At 40.2% G+C, this 19,431-nt stretch overlaps 1 protein-coding gene across 1 annotated transcript in view; it reads right to left on the reverse strand.

The window, feature by feature from the left end:
- Positions 1 to 3,659: 3,659 nt before the first annotated feature.
- GADL1 (glutamate decarboxylase like 1) overlaps positions 3,660 to 19,431 on the reverse strand; it is a 139,677-nt gene continuing 123,905 nt past the window's right edge. The window contains exon 14 of the mRNA XM_039224196.1: positions 3,660 to 3,833. Within this exon, the coding sequence (XP_039080127.1) occupies positions 3,660 to 3,833 (174 nt within the window). The remainder of the gene's footprint in view (positions 3,834 to 19,431) is intronic.

The following is a 19,431-nucleotide window of genomic DNA, read 5'->3' on the forward strand; positions in this document are numbered from 1 at the left end:
TTTACTAAATGCTTACTTTTAGCAAATAAAATTTTAATGAGAAATTTTGATAATGGCCTTTAATGATGAATAAATTGCCAATTCTACAGGAAATCTGTTTTCACCTGACCTGTCCCCAGCTTTTGATATGGTTGATCATTTCCTCCTTCTCCAAAACTGTTTCTTTACTTGGCCTGTGGGTGACCACTCTCTTGGTTCTTTCTCTGCCTCATTGGCTGTTCCTTTATGATCTTCAATGCTGGTCCTCTTCATCTTGAGCTCAAGTCCCAGCTCTCAGTCCTTGCCTCTCCTTTTATATCTGTGATCTAGATTTTAATCTAGATCTAGATCTTTAGATGATCTCATGCAGTCCCATAATTTCAATTAACATCCCTATGCTGGTGGTTCTCAAACTTATAACGTTAGCCTATCCCACCTGAAATTGAGACTCAAAAGTAATTCTTTACAACAGATCTGGTTGGCTGGCATAAACACGTCAAATTTTACATGACCCAAAATAGGTTAAACTCCTCTTCTCACACTCTTCCTCTCGACACATGGCAATTCCTTTCCTATAGTTGCCCAGGCCAAAAGTGCGTGAAACTCTCCTGAAGCCTCCCCACTTCTCCTGGAGCATTCCATTCCATCAGCCAACCCTATCAGTTCTACCTGATATGGTAGAACTATAAATGCCTCCAGAATCAGACCCCTTTTTGTCACTTTCCTCATTGTGACTCTACCATCATTTCTTGTTTGATCTATTGCCATTGCCCCCTGTTTGGTCTCCCTGAATCCACGCCTGACCACAGACACCTTATTCTCCAAACAGTAATCAAAGTGATCCTTCTAAGGGCACCTGGTTGGCTCAGTTAGTTGAGGGTCTGACTCTTGATTTTGGTTCAGTTCATGATCCCAGGGCCATGGGATCGAGCCCTGAGTCGGGCTCCATGCTGAGAGTGGACCCTGCTTAAGATTCTCTCTCTCTCTCTCTCTCTCTCTTTTTCTCTGCCCTTCCCTCCCCATCTCTTTCTCTCTCAAATTAAAAAAAAAAAAGAGTGACCCTTCTAAAATATAAGTTGAATCACGTCAATACCCTGTTGAGATTGTCCAATGTATTCCTGTCTAAATCTAAGTCCCCACCCACAGGGCCCAGTGTACTGACTCCCAGATACTTCTGTGATGGCATCATCTACCACTCACTCTATGATTCCCTCTGCTCCAGCCTCCCTTACCTCCACAGTGGTCCTTGACAACTATGAGTACAGCTCCTCAGACCCTTCACTTACCATACCCTCCATCTAGAATGCCCTTCCCCCAGACACCCAGATGCTTCTCTCCCTCACTTCCTTAGTCTTCCCTCAAATGTCACCTTATTAAAGAGGCCCTACCCCAACCAACTTTTCTCCAATAACACACCCTTCTCTCCTCTCCATACTCTTTCCCTTTGTTCTCCTTAATTTTTCCTCAAAATTCTTATTACCACCTGACTTGTTACATATTTATTTGTCTGCCTCAGCTAGACTGAAAGCCGCAGAGGAGCAGGGAATTTGTCTCATTCACTGCCTATCCCCGGCACCCAGATAATTGCCCAGGACATACTAGGCACACCACTGATATGCTCAATGAGTGAATGAATTACACTTAACCTTCTACTGGAAAATTATTCTTGACCAGTCAAACACATGATTGGGTGTGGTATATCTGAATACGTGAAGGAAAAAAGAATGGAATTTTTAAAGTATCTGGTAACAGTTGTTCTTTTCATTCATCGGGGAACTATCAGCTCTTGAGAAAAGGCCCAATGGGAGCTGAACTGTGGCTATCAGGCTCCTGAGGCTTGCCTCGTGTAGGTAGGAAAGGAGACTAAACAAGAGGTAAATCTCTACTTTGCTAGAACTGCTTTTTCCATTTATTCAAGATGCTGGCTACAAAACAGACAGCTTCCAACCTACTCTCTCAATTATTCAGCTAAAACGCCAGAGGAACTCAATTTGCTTCTCAAATGTATTGGGAAAATCCAGTCAAGACGAGATGACAGGAAGAGAAAAGTCAATAACACTCAGTGTGCACTAATGTTGCTTTTTATTTAATGAAACCTGAGTTATAGCAAATATCAATTTCAGGAACGTTTTATGTAGACATTAAAACAAAAGAAGCAACAAGATATGTAAAACACACACACATACGCGCGCACACACACAAATAGTTATCACCAGAGAAGAAAGTAATTCAGAGAAAGATTAAAGTATTTTTTGACCGATGGAGAATCTGAGAAAGCACACACCTTGAAGTGAAAATGTGGAATAAGAGCATAGTACACATCTGCTTTTTACTCCTCAAACTGATAATCAGCGAAAGTTAACAATATCATATGAAAGTTTACTGAATACGCAAAGTCTAATACTCTTCACTCTTTTGCCTTCCAAATCAGACTCACAGCCTTACCTTGTGCAACTCTGTACTCACCCCTCTGAATTCTGTTTCTTAGTCAAATAGAATTCTCCTAGAAATCCAGGACCAGGGTCAGAGATGGACTTACAATCACCCGCTCCCAAGAGGAACAGAGGAGGTGTCTGCACTGAAAGGCCTCCAATTCCCAAATTCTCTGCCTAATAAAAACCACTTAATAGTCTACACTGACGTTTTAAAGCTTGATAAAGGGAATGTTGTATAACCCTGGACTTCATTCTGGTTATTTCCTATGAGCAGAGAATAAGATAAGAAATGGGCCCCTCACGCTGAAAGAGGTACATAGTTGGAGACATCACTATCTAATGTCTACTCCAAGCAAACGGCAAAAGTACTTTAGGAAGTGAATTAGTACTATTGCTTTGATTGAAAAGGCAATGCTACTAAGTGTTTGTCTTTATCCTCATCTCTAATTCATGTACTTTAGAATAGATAACGGCTAATTTTACCTTTTGAGAATAAACACTCAGCTGCATAAAAGATACATCTGTGTAAAGTAAACATCTTAAATAGTTTCCCTTTTTGAAAAATAGGTATGCCTCTGATGCCTCTAAACATTTGTGCTACAGATGCCACGGCTGTATTTTCAAACCGGTTCTGGGGTCACTGAAATATTAGCTAACTCTTGGCTGGCAAAACATCGCAGTTGCTATTCAGTCTTCACAAGGCTTCACTAAACTACCAGACTCGGATTTTACCTTGCCTTGGAATCACCCGGAAAGCTACTTACAATATAGAGCCCTGAGTCTCACTTCAAATATAAAAGGTCTGATTCCGTAGGTCTAGGGCGGGGCTGAGAATTTGCATTTTTAACAACTTCCCAGGCAATGTTGACGCTGCTAGTGTAGGGACCGCCATTTTGAGAACCACCTCTTTCAACTGTTAATTTATATCTTCTTTAAAAGAGCAATTGAAGCTTAGAACCCAGGCCCTATTGGTACTTCCTAAATAAACTCTCTTCGAGGCTGCGTCCTAAAGACAATTTTTAAGCAAATCAATTGTTTCACTTCCTCCTTTCTAGCAACACTAGCGCCCCGGCAGCTAAAGAATCCTTGACACTATTTGCTTAGCATTTCCGCTTTGACAGGCCAGGCCAGGGCATCCTTCTTATTTCTCACCAGAAAAACCACAGCCTCCACATCCCCAGATACCCTGGATTTGGAAGCCTCCCCAGGACAGGACCCATGCCTCTGGGGAACCAAAAGCCACAGCTACATGTCTCTTCCCAGTAGGTCTATCTCATCCAGGAGGAAGTCCATGTCCTCTCGGCTCACTTGAGGGCTGATCACCACCTGGCGGAAGAAGTTGACCTTTCCCCGGTGGGGCTGGTAGCCCAGCATCAGGCTTCCCTTCTTCATCATCCGCTCCTTGATGGTCGGGGCCACCTGCACGGGCGAGAGGAGGGAGGCAGTAAAAGACCAGAGCACATTCCCGCTGCCTTCCAAACAAGCATCTGATACTCAATGGCATCCACCGTGGATCCCACTCTCTTGCACACAACGAGGTCAATGTTCATAATAATCTCCTGAGGACTTATGGCATATGAAGGTCAATCCAAGGGCTTTAGATCAGTTAATTCATTTAACCTTTATGGTGACATCATGAGGGCGATACGGATATCCTCATTTGTGGATGAGGAAATTAAGGTGTGAGGATATTACACAGTCTGAGGTCCCATGTTCAGGAAAAGTCAGTGAAAGAGCAGGTGGCCTCACCCAAGCCCATACTTTGAACCCCAAATCATTAGGCAATGCTGTCTCACTCAGAACAAATCAGCTGTCCCCAGAAAGCATGGACTTAAAAGTGTCAAATGTTACATTGTCTGTGCTAAAAAATGCTCCAATTCGTCATCTTTTTTTTTTTTTTAAGTTTTATTTAAGTTTGAGAAATGGAGAAAGAGACCGAGGGGGGAGAAGGAGAGAGAGGAAGAATCCCAAGCAAGCTTCACACTGTCAGCATGGAGCCTGACGAGGGGCTAGAACTCACAAACCCTGAGACCGTGACCTGAGCCGAAATCAATAGTGAGATGCTTAAGCGGCTGAGTCACCCAAAGGCCTCTCCAGTTTAGGCATCTCAAATAAAGAAAAGTAGTCTTGGGTGGGAACACACACACACACACAAAGTCTTACACTGATAGTCTACAAAGGAGAACACTAATACAGATATTATGCATGGTTCTATTTTGAAGACTAATATTTTATTAGTTTATTAATAGTGAAACATAAACCCTTTTTTATTCAGAGGCATAAAGGTGGGAAAAAAGAAGCCCCTACTTAAAGATTTCCAGGTAATATGGGGAAAATGGGACCTGATTATCCAAATGTACAAATTTTTCTAAAAGCTTAATGTTGGAAGAAATTAGTCCAATTTAAGAACCAAATGGGAGAACGAGTCCATTTTCATATCGGTAATGTGACCACCCAAGAACTTGGTTATAAACTTTTAGAAGGGCAAAGCTGATCTTTGAAATACCAAGTTAAAAAAATTAAGAGTGCACTCTTTCTGACTTGGAAAGGCAAGCAAAGGTTTTCCATTTTCCTTTTATTTTAACTGTTTCAACATTTCTGAGTGTGTCTACATGAACATATGATGAAAATATAATGAGTTTCTGACCTCGTGTTCTCAGAAAGATGAGACTTACTTAATCCAGAAGGGAAGAGACCATACATAAATAACACGAAACATGATGAGCTTTGAAATTCCTTAGGTAAGGGGCAAAATTCCCCATTCCCGTGAACCTATTTCAGGGTGTGATCCCTCCCACACCTTTCTAGTCTTCAAACATATCTATGTTTTGCCACTTACTCCCCTGAAAACAAGCCAGACTACTTTATCTGACACTCCACATAACCTTACTCTATTACAAAGCTTATGGAAAAATCAGATGTTTTAGACCTCTACAGGGCTCACCCACAGAGCCCTCCAGGGTTGTGCAAGGATAATTTTAACTAAGGACTTCTTTCCCGTATGTGCTAATTTTAGAACCGAAATCTTGCATAACACAGACTATTCTGTGTCTACAACAGCAAAAACAAACATGCGCTAAGCACAACCACATTGCCAATCTAGCAAAGTATTGGAGTTCTCTCACCGTATAATGAGACATGAGAAGAAAAATCTATGAGTGTAAAAGAAAAAAATGTAGAAAAAGAAGATGAAGCCAGAGGTCAAGGTAGCGAAAAAATATGAACAATCAAGTTCTATAGATGTTGGAAATATGTCACAAATTTGATCTGAGCTCTTTAGAGATTTGAAAAGCAGGGTTAAACAAACATCATCTCCAATCTCTTTGCAGAATTTAGCAACAAATGTTCAGTGGATGCTAAAAGGGAGAAAGTAGGGAATATTCTACATTCCGATGCTCTGTGCATAGCTATTTTAAATACTTAAATATGAATGCTCCAAGCATCCGCTGAGGTTTCCTGCAAAGCTCTTTACTTAAGTATTATTTGTTACTGGAATTATAAAAATCTTGTGAAATGAAACACAAGCAAATGAAAGGTGAGTGCAAAAAAAGAGAGTGCTTTCCATAACTAAGTTGAATGCTTTGGAAAGTCTGGATAAAGGGTAAGGGGTTGCTAAACGTCGATGCAAATCAGGTGCAAGAACAGAACTGGAAAAGCCTCTGAGCAGAATCCAGAGTCTACACTGATTGTGCCCACAGAGGACCACACAGATGCCACGCCCTCACCCTCCTTACAGAAACCAGGGCTGGACTGGACAGATGATTCCCGTAGTTAATGTAAGAAGAGTAAAGGCCCTTTGATCATCAGACCCCTACTGGAGAAAAAAACCCTCACTTGCTTTTGGAAAGCTTTTAGAAAAATCCTCACTCGACAGGGAAAAGAAAACAGCAGTTTTCCATGGAAAGATGGGGAAATAAACGCACATGGAAATATTTTAAGGTAAAATGTTTAAGTCATGTATTCATCACATTTTTTGGGGGGATTATTTGCTGTAACTGACCCATCCTTATCACCCTGCATAAGAGGGTTTCTGGTGTGAATGTCGATGTGAATGCGTGCGTGTAAATGTATGTATGCGTGTGTGCCCACATGTGTGCACAAGCACGTGTAAATTACACTTTTAACCCACTGTATGTCACTTAGTGCTGTTCAAAATCTTCCTATTTTGGGGCGCCTGGGTAGCTCAGTCGGTTGGGCAGCCAACTTCGGCTCAGGTCATGATCTCATGGTTAATGGGTTCAAGCCCCACGTCGGGCTCTGTCCTGACAGCCAGCTCAGAGCCTGAAGCCTGCTTCAGATTGTGTCTCCCTCTCTCTCTGACCCTCCCCTGCTCACGCTGTCTCTCTCTCTCTTAGAAATAAATAAAAATTAAAAAAAATTTTTTTTAAATATTTTAAAAAGTTTTCCTGTTTTGTTACAAAGCAACAAAGAACCATGGTTTGACTTAGGCTCATGACAAAGGCACATTTAGTTTTATTTCAAATAACAAGTGGCTTCTTGAATGTAAACTGAAGGTATGAGGGAGAAACACAATACTGCCATTGCTGATAAGTATAGAAAGACCTGGGTCACATAACACAAATGTCCAGCCAGGAGAGTCACAGACTAGCAGTTTTAGAGCTTATGGACTGTGGTTCTACACACTTTTTTTTTTTTTTAATAAATTTCCTTTCATATTCATCTCCATCTTCTTCTTGGTACCCAGGGGTATGTAACAGGCTCTGGATTATAGCCAATTTTAAATTTAAAACAGGCATATTCTTGGCTCCAGCCTAGTTTGCATTGTCTATTCCTGTTTACTTTTCAACAAGCCTATTTCCCTCTTCCCAATGATATTTTATGCCTTTCCTTTGGAGAGCATTAGAATTTGGATCCCAGCTCATAAAGTGTCAGAGGCTCACATGAGGCAATTATCAAAATGAATCTGCCAGGTTTGCATTTCTTGCAAGCAAACCAAAAATATTCTCTCATGTGAACAAGAAAGATAAAAGAGGGCCCATCGGCTCTTTTAATATAAAGATATTTTGGGTCTTTACAATTCTTGCCATTGTAGAATGGGCCTCCACGGCAAAATACATGGCATGGGAACCAAACCTCTAAGCCAGATTTTGCCACCGATGCTCAAAACTTATAAATAAATGACTAAATATATATGGGACTCAGAGAACAAACTAAGCAAAGGTTTAGCAGGACAACACGTATTTTATTTATGTACCTATGAATATATGATTAATTCCCAGAGGTAATTAACCACTCCTAGGCAAGAGGGGAAGAGCTCCTTTATCTATGAAGCCTTCGTGGGCAACAAGTCGTAAGCCACACCAGGGCTGATATTCACTAAATCTCTGTCACAAATGATAATTGTGGCAGTGGCACTGGTTTATTGTCATCTCCAACAAATATTTTACCAACTCTTGACCATTTCCAATGTGCTTTCACATATCTGATTCCCATGAACTCACATTAAAGCTTATTTAAAAAGAACCTGTGATTTTGCAATTTAGAGACCAAGAATGGTCTCATTAACAGCCACTTTATCGAATTTGCACCTAAAAAAAAAAAAAAACCATCCATTTTCTATTTATAAAACTCCACGTGCAATCCAGTGCTGGATAAACCTGGATATTCTCTTTTGCTGATCGAAGCAGAGAAAGAGTCCCAATCCGACAGGATGGAATATTCACAGGGGAAAGAAAATATGCACAAACTAAATGTAAGTATCTGAATATCGCCCCTAAATGGAGCATGCATGGAGGAAAGCAATTTGGCAGGAGTGAGATTGCTTTCCAGCTCTCAATTATTTTACTGTTGGTTTTCCTTCAAATTGTAAATCAAATTCTTTTCGCATGCCTCAGTGCTCTGGTCCCTGCATCTTAAGCGGAGGAAGATCCTGACATTTCTATGTGGTTGCACAGAAACTTAATCGACACGTTTTGTAGGAGTGCTGTTCCCTCCACCATCCCCATCCCCACCTTAAATTATGTCCCAGCAATGATTTAGTCATTTACACAGAATTTTGTTGTCACAGTCCTGCAGCATAAAATAGCATTCAATACTTAAAAGTTGCTCACACCCAAGTGAAAAATAGAAAGCAAAACTCTCTCATTCTGGCCAAGTACAGTGATTTGCTAACATGTAACTGACCGGACACCAGCATAGCCTTTCGTGAAAATAAAACTCTAATGCCCATAAAATGGTGTTTCTTCTTAAAAATTTTTAACATATTTAAGGTTGACTACAACACATTTTCAATACACAAAGTGTCTCTCAGATTCTCTGGGAGGAGGTTTATCTTGTCCAATGCATTACCGAAATACTTTTGTGAAATGCAATGAATGCCAACTATTGATTGAAAATGAATTACTTAATAAATATGCAGTAAAAAAGACAGAATAACTATAAGCCCATTAAAATTTTTTTTAATTCAACAGTAAAGTTAATCTGTTAAAGTGTCATAAAAGTTTTCTTATTGCAGATTGGGAATATTCCGCTCGTGGATCTGCAAAGGGCTAGAGAACATTTTTAGGGCTAGAGACAACATTTTGAGGACTGCTGCTCTGTCTTAACTCTCTTGGCTCCTTGTGGGTATAGCTCCTTTTAGTTACGAATCTTGATGTTATTTTGCATGTTTATTTATGCTTCTTACTGTGGTCTCCATACCATTGTAAAGGCTGTCTTGTAGCCCATCACACCGCTATGCCTTAGTTTACCTAAATCACTTCCTAATTGTTAACTCTTGGGCCCACTTCAGTTATAATGGCATCATCAGTGAAACCATGGACCCAGTCACAAAACCTCTACATCAGTTCTTCAAACACTAGTGCAGAGATTCTAATAATCAATGGCTCAAAATGGTCTAGACTTTAGGACCCACAGATCCCATTATTTGCTGTGCAGGTGAAATGAAGTCATCATTTCTTTCATCCGTGGAATATGCAACATCGAAATGCCCAGGGTGGCCACAAAGACAAACCCATAATTAAAAGAGGCCGTCCTTTTGCAGCTAATATGAGGGACAAACACTATCTAAGCTTCTACTCTGACTCTAGACAGCAATACCAGTCAGAGCTTCCAATAAATCCACACAGACTTTTTGCTAAGATCTCCCATAAACCATGAACGTATCAATGGTCCTCAAACTCCAGATTTGTAGAGCTATTGTCTCAATTTCAATTTAATTAATCTACATTCCATTTTCTCCAAGGAAGCAAAGATTGTTTGGAGGTAGGAGGCTAAACTCCTAACAATTTGCAGATATTGTGGGCAGAGCACAGAGTGGGCAGGCAAGCTAATAAACTGAAGAGTAAATTATGAGACTTGTATCATAATTAACATCTTGTTCTAAGATTACCTTGCCTAAAAGAAACTTATGTCAAATGCAGAAAATTATTGGTATTATATTTTTCTCTCTATAAAAAGTCACTTGAGGGATGCGTGGGTGGCTCAGTCCATTAAGCGTCCAGCTTTGGCTCAGGTCATGATCTCATGGTTCATGGGTTCAAGCCTTGCATCGGACTCTGTGTTGACAGCTAAGAGCCTAGATCCTGCTTCAAATTCTATGTCCTCCCTCCCTGACCCTCATGCTCTGCCCCTCTCTCTCTCTTAAAAATAACCATTAAAAAAGAAAACAGAAAAGAAAATGTCACTTGAAAGAGTTTTCAATTTCCCTATATCTACAGTAAACTTCATACCTCGTTGGCCGCTTCTGCATTCCCCACAACAGTTATTGGACATACCAAGACCACACATTGCCATGCATGGTTAAGCAAAGAAACACCGAGAAAGGAATAAAATGAGTGCCACATTGAGCTGCTATACTTGAATATTAGTTATTTTAGATCTGAGAACAACTTTTTTCTTTAAAGGTTAGATGGCAACTATTTTAGGTTTGTTAGCCATGCAATCCCTGTTGCAAATACTCAACTCCTCCATCAGCAGCATGAAAGTAGCTCTAGACAATATGTAAACAAATGAGCAAGGCTGTGTTCTATTAAAACTGTACTTAGGGGCAATGACATTTATTATATGATTTTCACGTATCAAGAAATACTAAGCTGCTCGTGATGACTTTTCAACCAGTTCAAAATGTCAAACCCATCCATAGTTCCTGGGCTATAAATAAACAGGTGATAAGCTAGATCTGGTTTTGGCCATGTGAACTGACGTCCTGTTCAAAATGGAAAGATACACGATGATATGTGAAATCTACCCTCTCAAAGGAAAAAGCGCATAGAAAGTTAAGTTCGTTGGGTTTTTTCAGAAATTCTACACTGAGGCAGGAAATGCTAACGGTCTTCTTGACTCTCCTTCCGCATCAGAGTGTGAAACCATGTCATAGATGGGTAAGACAGGCTTGTCTCCCTGACTTTCTCCAGCAGTTATTCCTGAGCAATCCCGAAATGTAATTTGCTTTATACTTTCTTCTCAAATCTGGGTTCCAATATACAGCCTTGCCAGGAACTAATGTTATGCACTTATCAAAACCCAGAGAAATATATACCTTAAGAGGTGAGTTCCACCCGTATGTCAATTTTAAAATTATTAAATGAATTCCTTTAAAAAAACATAAAAGAGATTCTAAGAGGACATGGAGCTATCAGAGATTAGGCAAATAACTTTAGGTCCCAGAGCCCAAGCTTCCTCATCTCTAGGCAGGAGATGATGATTGGATAGGACCCCTTCATTCAATTGATAAAATATGGAATATGATATTATAAGGCAGCATGTAATGCCACGGACAGAGAGTACATGATGGAGATTAATATTCTGATTCAAACAAAGTCTAGAGCACAAACTCTAGAAAGGAAATGGAGCTCTAAATTGGGGTGCTTCCTTCCAGTTCTGTCACTCACTGCATGTCCTTAAGCAAATCACATAATTTCCCTATAGCCCTGAAATGAGAAGGGTCATGCTAACCACTTTTGGGTGCAAAAGATAAACCTATTTTGGACACGGTAGCACGTGAAGCTTTTCTCCATGGTGAGCAGTGTGGACTAATGGAAACTGAATGGCTCAAGGTTTTTATAGAGGCTCTACAGCACGTTAGATCAAACATCTAAACGTATGTACCGTGCTCATTCAATGTAATTCTTGTATGATGATGGAAGATTTCAGGTGAGTTGTGGGTGACTAAGCTAACGTAATCTTTTGTTTGATGTTTGATTTTCCACTTTCTCTTTTGCATTTTGAGGCCATATTTTAAAAAAACAGCCAATATTTGTATATATCCCTATACAGTCCCTCTGTCCCCATGCTAATTTTATCTGATGGCTAAATAAACTGGACTTTACTGAGTGACCAATTATCCAGGTTCCTCAGGACAGATCAATTTATAACTGTAATTATCAATACATCCCTTTCATTGTTACAAGTGAGTCTAGATGCTGAGTTCCAGGTTTAGAATAACCATACATAAACCAACAGCCTAGTTTAGACCAACCTGGGACCTAATTCCTGAAATTCTTTGTGACTCTGGACAAATATTTAACTCCTCTGGGACTCACATTCTTCTATCAAGGCCTGATAATTCCTTGTAGGGTTGTTGTGTGGACTAAATGGTATAATATATATGAATGCACCAAGCATAGACTTTGGCACCTACTAGTCACTAGTATTATTAATTTCTTAAAATGAATTTGTTTTTAATCAATTTACATTCATACCTAGTCTTTTATCACACTATTTCATTATTATCTCTTGAGAGATGAGCATTTGAAAGTTCTGTGAAAACACGATTTGTAATGTTTTCTTTCTCCCCAAAGCATCTAAACTGTATTTAAATAATTCTGAGATGTTGTGAGTTATCAGTTTTAGAAATTAAATCTTGCACCTCATGGATGCCACTTCTCTATTAATCTTCTATTTACGTTCCAAGTTGTTTCCAACATTGGCAAAGTAAACCTCTTTTTCCTTTAAAAACTAAAGACAGTAGGTGAGCATCATGGCAGTTTGGGGGGAAGGGCAGCGGGCAGAGAGAAGATTTCCATTGAAATGTATGTGGGCTGGGATGAGTTTCTATTTTATGCTAGAAATTTCTACGTGTTGTATACATATTTTGCAGGAAGCAGAGATACTTTCTAAGTAAAACTTTACTTCTTATTTGGATACGTGAAAAGGTCATATACTGAAAAGGTCATCTGTCCCCATATTCGTGAGCTTGTGCCCAAAGTTGTACAGTCCCCTTGTGCTGTCCCACCACTTACATTTTCATCAAATGGAGACCAAAAACAAGTATTAGGTGCTCCCCAAATGTGCCTGGAGATACAAATCACTTAGATCATAGGGTCTCAATCCAGAGCAACTGAATTTGAATCTCAGTGTGTTAGACCTAGTAGTCTGGAGACTACTTACCAGGCACGTCAAATGCTTGTTATCATTATGCAAGTTTAAGAACATGGTGAATGATAGTCCTTTATGTGGGACCCCAAGAGAGGTGATAATGGATGAGAGAGATGTTTTGGACCAGAAAAACAACTTAGAGAGGAGGGGACAGGAGATTGGGAATCTTCCTTCCTGAATATCTTATGTCAATTTTATAATAAAATAAGATCTAGCTGGCAGGAGATACCGTGATCCTGAAAAATAAAAAATAAATAAAAAACAAACCAGTGACCTTCAAAGAAAATCACGGGCCAACTTTTCTATTAATGGTGAAACCTGATAAGGTGTTCAAAACACTTAACCATGGCGCAGGAAACAATAAAGCTCTTTGCTTTGATTGCTTGGAGAATCAATTTGCCTGTTTCCATATATTTTCTGCCATTTCTTACATGTCCAATTCTCTTCTTACTCCTGCACACAACACTCACCCACTCCCCTGGTGCCTGCCCCCCTATAATTTAGACCTGAGTTGCTCTGTATAAATCTCCCGAGCTTAAATTATGTAAAATTGGTGGTCTATGGCCCATGAAATCAGATGCATCTAAAAGATCATTTCAGCTTGGCAGAACATAGAGAAATAGGCCACACTTCGAGTGGACATATCTCTTTCCAAGTATAGATTTTTATCCTTATTTCCCTCCAGAGTATATCTCAAAATCAGACATGCACAAAATAAAAAAGTGTCTCAACTTAAAAGAACTGTCCTGTTTATGCCCTTTCCAATATAGAGGAGCTAAGCCAGGAAAACAGAGTTTAGAATCCTGGAAAGGCTGAAGAACACAGTTAGCTTCACATTTGGTGTTTACAACGTGGAAATGACAATGACGGCAATTCCAATAAACCTAATGTCAGTCATATACTCAAGGCAACTGAAATGAACAGTCATAAAAATAAGCCAAACTGAACTGAAAGCGTGAGCTAAAGAATGGACACAATAAACGCTTTACACACTCTATAAAGCGAAAACTTAATCATCAATTGTGTCACAGCCACCATGTGAGCTAATAGCTGTTCATTAACTGTTGTGGGCCAACTCCCAGCTTTTCGCCCATTTTGGGAGGTCCCTGAATTGTTCCTTAATTTGACAAGTTATTTGGTAATTCTTTCCTTGAAATGACAACCGCCCTGGGGTTGTATCACCTCGCTAGGGGCTTCTGTGTCTAAGTATTTTAGATTGCTTGCCAAGACTATCTGCATTTAATGTCTGAAGGTCAAGGGTGCCGAACGCTTCCCCATGCTTCAAATGAACCTGCCCAAGGAAGGGCCACTTTGCCCAAAATGCCAACCATGCCCCTGCTGAGAAACATGGATCACGAACCCCTGGGCTCCAGGAATACCTCCTACGCTCTTATCTTGACATCTCTGGATCCTTTTGGTTTCTCTCAAGAGTTGTGAACCTTGCTTTGGTCCAGAACACAGGACCCAACTGATGGCCCAGCAAAGGGAATTGGATCTTCAGAGGCCAATGGTACTTTCTGGTGGCTCCCTGAGGCCCTTTTTATTTTAAAATTTTTCCAGCTTTATTGGGGTATAGTTGACAACTAAAAAGTGTGTGTAATTACAGTGTACAATATGATGCTTTGATGTACATATACACTGTGAAGGGATGGCTCAGTGATTCTTAACATACACCAAGAGTTATCACCCCATACGAGAGGACGAACTGAGACAGTCCAGGTTTCTCTTTAGGGCCTCCGGGCAGTGCTCCATATTTCTAAATGCTGCATCTGGAAGAGCAGACACACAGCTTGGAAGCCTCTAGCTAGTTCTAGCATGACTGCCTTCTAGAGCAAGCAGCTCAGACTCATCAGCTTTTAGCCACAGGGAGGCATATTCACATTCCTTACCACATACTCCCGTAAGGTAAGGAACATCGGGTAAGCCTTCCAACGTGGACGAAAGTCTGATTCCTTTTCCCACAGGTTTTCCCAGAGTAACTTTCCCTGAGAATTCTTTTCCCCTTGGATCTCAGGCAATGGGCAGTTGGCAGCTGAAATTCTGTCTTCTGACTCAGCCATACTGATGAGCCTCTAACTGCCAATGAGGCTGTTTGAGGCATAAATGCCAAACTCCTACCTAGCGGCGGTGCAGGCACAGCAATAATTTTAGGGTGCAGAACCTACATTTAGGCTTGGAAGGCAAAGCTTCCTGAATTGCAGAATTACTGGCTTTTAGAGTAGGTTCTGGGCCTGACAGGCAGGTTGTAGAACAGGAGGTGATGCCATGATGTTACGCTGCTCTGAACTGGGAGACATCTTACCCTGGCCAGCCTGCTGACACCTCCGAATTACGCCTCGGTGAGGTGCCCGCTGGCCGGAATCCACCTATATCCTTATCTGTATCCTTATCTTGTTTACAGGTGGTTTTGTTTTGCTCTGTTTGCACTGCTATTTGCTTCTGGAGTAAACTGAAGTCCAAATTGTCTTTTTGATCATTTTTAGTTTGGTGGAATACAGATGTCCATTGACCACCCCGAAGTTAGCTGCACTCACAAGATACACTCCCACCTCTTCCAATGGCTTTTCTTTGCATGTCTATTTATAAGTGTTTTTCATTTCATTTCACTGCACTTAATTTACTGAGCTCTATCTAGTGCATCCTAAAATGACTGGTGTTTCAATCTCAGAGGCAAAACTCGAACTTTTAAAGACATGGTTTTATGTACCTCACTTTTTCTTTCTTTCTTCCTTCTTTCTTTTTTCTTTCTTTCTTTCTTTCTTTCTTTCTTTCTTTCTTTCTTTCTTTCTTTCTTTCTTTCTTTCTTTTTTTACTAAATCAAAGAGAGATACCATGAGGTCATTTAAAAATAATTATCGTTCCTGTATTACCCATAAACATATTGAGAAAATAAGTGTTAGGTGTTCCTCGCTGAAATTGTTATAAATGCTCATAAAGGATGTTTTTTTACAATTAATTACTGTAAATATTCAGCAACAGCTTTTAACAGCAACCCAGACAGTTTACTTAAGTCACAAAATACTTCAGGTTTGCACATTTTGTGCAAATTAACAAAAGTAATTATGCATTCTGCCTTATGCGCTCACTCAACACCCTTAAACTAGTGCTTAAAACTGGACGTTGCCTCTTCCTCAATATCATGGTGCTCCAGTTGGTCCCAGGGGCTACAGGCTACAGAGGGATGCAGAAGGGGAGCAGAGCTGCCACAAGGGCAGGAAGGGGCCCAGAGCCCACAGGGCCCTTCTTGGCCTAAAAGCAAGTCCCACTTTACCTGTCTTCTATATTGGAGTTCCATGTGAGAGTTTGTTGGACAAGGCCTCTGCTGTTTAAAAAGACCAAGTTTGAATTTGATAGGCAATGTATTTACTATTATTCAAGACTGACCATTTTGAGATATCCAAAAAATACTCCCCAAGATGTTAGTTAAAGGGGTGCCTGAGTGGCTCAGTCGGTTGGAGGTCTGACTTCAGCTCAGATCATGATCTCGCAGTCAGTGGGTTCGAGCCCTGCATCAGGCTCTGTACTGATGGCTCAGAGCCTGGACCCTGCTTCACATTCTGTGTGTGTCTCTCTCTCTGCACCTCCCCAGCGTGTGCCCCGTTTCTCTCTGTCTCTCAAAAATGAATAAACATTAAAAAATTTTTAAAAATAATAAGATCTGACGCTAGCTGAAGGGATGCTTTGTACATACTGAGTCTAAGGGGAGAGGGGAGCTCTTGGTTGACATTCTTGACCAAACTGGGGAACTGAGGAAAGTCACAGAGAAACGTATTGCTTTGCTAACACCAAGCTTTTTTTGCTTAAGACTTAAGGTTATGTCACACACTGCCAAGCTGTGTCCAAATGGAGCAAGAATGAATAATAATCGGCTGTTTCACAGAACTGAACCTGAAGTATATCCTAGTACAGTTGCACCACAAAGCTGTACCACCTCCCATCTAAGGGCCGGTTTGCTTCTCCCACGTGATCATTAGCACATCCCTGTGCTTTTACTCTCCCATAATTACCTCGGACTTTCAACTTATCCACTCTCCGTCTGAATGGCTTCCTTTTGTTAACTACTTGCTCATGTTCCTTGACCGTTTTGTGCGATCATCTTTTTCTTTCTGACTTAGAAGAACGGTTTATTACTAAGAACATCAACTATCTGATTGCCGCACATGGTGCAAGTTATTTATCTGCTTTTCATTTTGTTTTGGTTATTTCGTGGACAGTTTTATTATTTATACAGTCAGACCTATCAACTCCATATGTATTTTTTCCAACACTGGTTTTATACCACACCAGTTAAATAAATATGGTTTTCTGATTGGATTGTGAAGCTTATGACCTCTAATCCATTTGCATGTTCCATTTGCACCTTACATAAATTAGACATCCACTCCCTGTATTTAGCCAGGAGTCTCCACGGCACTGGGGAAACAAGCCTGCCTTTCCCTAGCACGTACTGGGAACACATATGATGAATATTCCAATGAATACTTGGGTCTGAGCTTTCTATTCTGTGAGATTGAAATGTCTATTCTTAGCATAATCAAGCTGTTGTATTTACTGCAGTCCATAAAATATTGAATACCCCTTTCAGCATTCACCCTTCTCAAAATGTTCTTACCTATTACTACCCATCTTCTCTCTTAGATGATATTGAAAAACAATGCGACAAGTTAAAAACAAAAACAAAAACCTTTCCATTAATATGATTAGAATTATATTCATCCTGCATATGAATTAGGGAAAAGTCAATCTTATTTAGAATTTTGGTGTTTTTCAGTTTCTAAATGAGGTATTTTTGTTGTTGCTGCTGTTTTTTGTTTTGTTTTGTTTTGTTTTGTTTTTTTAAATATGGCCACAGGGGCGCCTGGGTGGCTCAGTTGGTTAAGCGTCTGACTTTGGCTCAGGTCATGGTTTTGCAGTTCACGAGTTTGAGCCCCACATTGGGCTCTGTGCTGACAGCTCAGAGCCTGGAACCTGCTTCCAATTTCATGTCTCCCTCTCTCTGCTCCTCCCCTGCTCATGCTCTCTCTCTGTCTCTCAGTAATAAATAAATGTTAAAAGAAAAAGAAAAAATAAATAAATATGGCCACATATCCTTTGGCATTCCTCTCAAAGAGATCTCCTGAACTGGAGAGGGTCTGTGGCAGGCTAGTCCCCAGGGATGTGGTTGATGTTGCATAGCCTCCAAGGTGAAGGTAGAAACATAAAGCATTGACCAGCTGATTCTCAGGGACACTGGCTTCTTGAAGTCTAACTATCCAAGCCCACCACCCTATGATGAACACAAAGCCACCTAGAGAGGCCTCAAGTAGGGCTCTGGTTGATAGGCCCAAATGAGGTCCCAGCCAAGGGCCAGTGTTAACCATCAAGTATGAATGAAAATGTTTCCAGAATATTCCGGCTCCCGCCATTGAATCACCCTCAGCTATTTTAGTCTTCCCAGATGAGGCTCCCAACATCCCATCCCCTCTGGGCTCTGTCTGAATTCTTAACCTACAAAAACCATGAGCATAACAAAATGGTTATTTAAAGCGCTACATGTGGCATAATTTGTAAAACAGAAATTGTTACTGGGAACATTAAAGTTTTGGGGGAGTGTCCTTAAAGGTTCACAGTTTTGCAGTTTTCTTCTATGGTAACTATAATTTATTTAACTCTTAGTGATTTAATGTATTTTTTCTATTGTGGTTGATAAAATTATTCTGACTAAAAGGCTGCCTTTTGATATAAATTTCAATTTTCCAGCTCCTAGGTTCTTACTCTTTGTGTTAGAAAAAGCTTTTTTAGATATTCAACTTTGGACATCTACAGTAGCCAGCTTCTAAAAGCTTTCGATTTGATGTCCTTGGGTTTTACAGATACATAATCACACCATCTAAAATGAACACATTTGAGTCTTCTCTGAAATATTTTAAGGCCCATGTCTTTTTCTGATCATCAAACTGGTTAGCATTCCCAGAACAACCTTAACTTGCAACAGTGAGGGTAGACAATCCTAATTTGTTAGTGAGCTTAATGATAAGGCTTTTCATGTTTAATGTATATTAATCTAATATGTCGTATAAGCAAACGAAGGATAGAACCATGAGATGGCCTGTAAGGCCTCATATTAGTTTTGGTCATTCAACCTATGTTTTGTTTTGTTTTGTTTTGTTTTTTTAGTTTCTAAGTTTTGTTTTTTTTTCTTGCTTCATTTTAAGTGGGAGAAATAATTTAGGGATACTTTAATGATTTACTTGGCCAGAGATAGGTAGAAAATGATGAAATTGCTTTTTTAAAGCCTGCTTTTGCTTAGCTTTTGAAATAATGGGAGTTTTGCTGAATGGAGCAGTAAAAACAGAATGTGTGCAGAAACACAGTGTGCGAGGCTGGCTGGCTAATCCATCTCCTCAGACAGGTTTTGGGGCTCCAAACACACAGCCTAAATTAAGTCCTTCAACCTGTGTGAGTGGATTATTGTGCAATTCCCTGAAACAACCCTCCTGTCTTTAAACGCTGCTCTGACCCAGTTTGGGGAAGTATCTTTAATATCTGGTTCTACTTCTCTGACCTCCAGGCAGAATAGCCAGAAAGATCTGCATTTAACAGGCAACTTTCATCTTCAGGCTCACAAAAGGGGTCGGCCTTTTTTTTTTTTTTTTTTTAAAAAGGAAATTGAAACTTGTATCACATGGCAGCTTTTCAG

The sequence above is a fragment of the Hyaena hyaena genome, unplaced genomic scaffold (assembly GCF_003009895.1).
Source record: "Hyaena hyaena isolate Hyena2069 unplaced genomic scaffold, ASM300989v1 scaffold_1548, whole genome shotgun sequence".
NCBI lineage: Eukaryota > Metazoa > Chordata > Mammalia > Carnivora > Hyaenidae > Hyaena > Hyaena hyaena.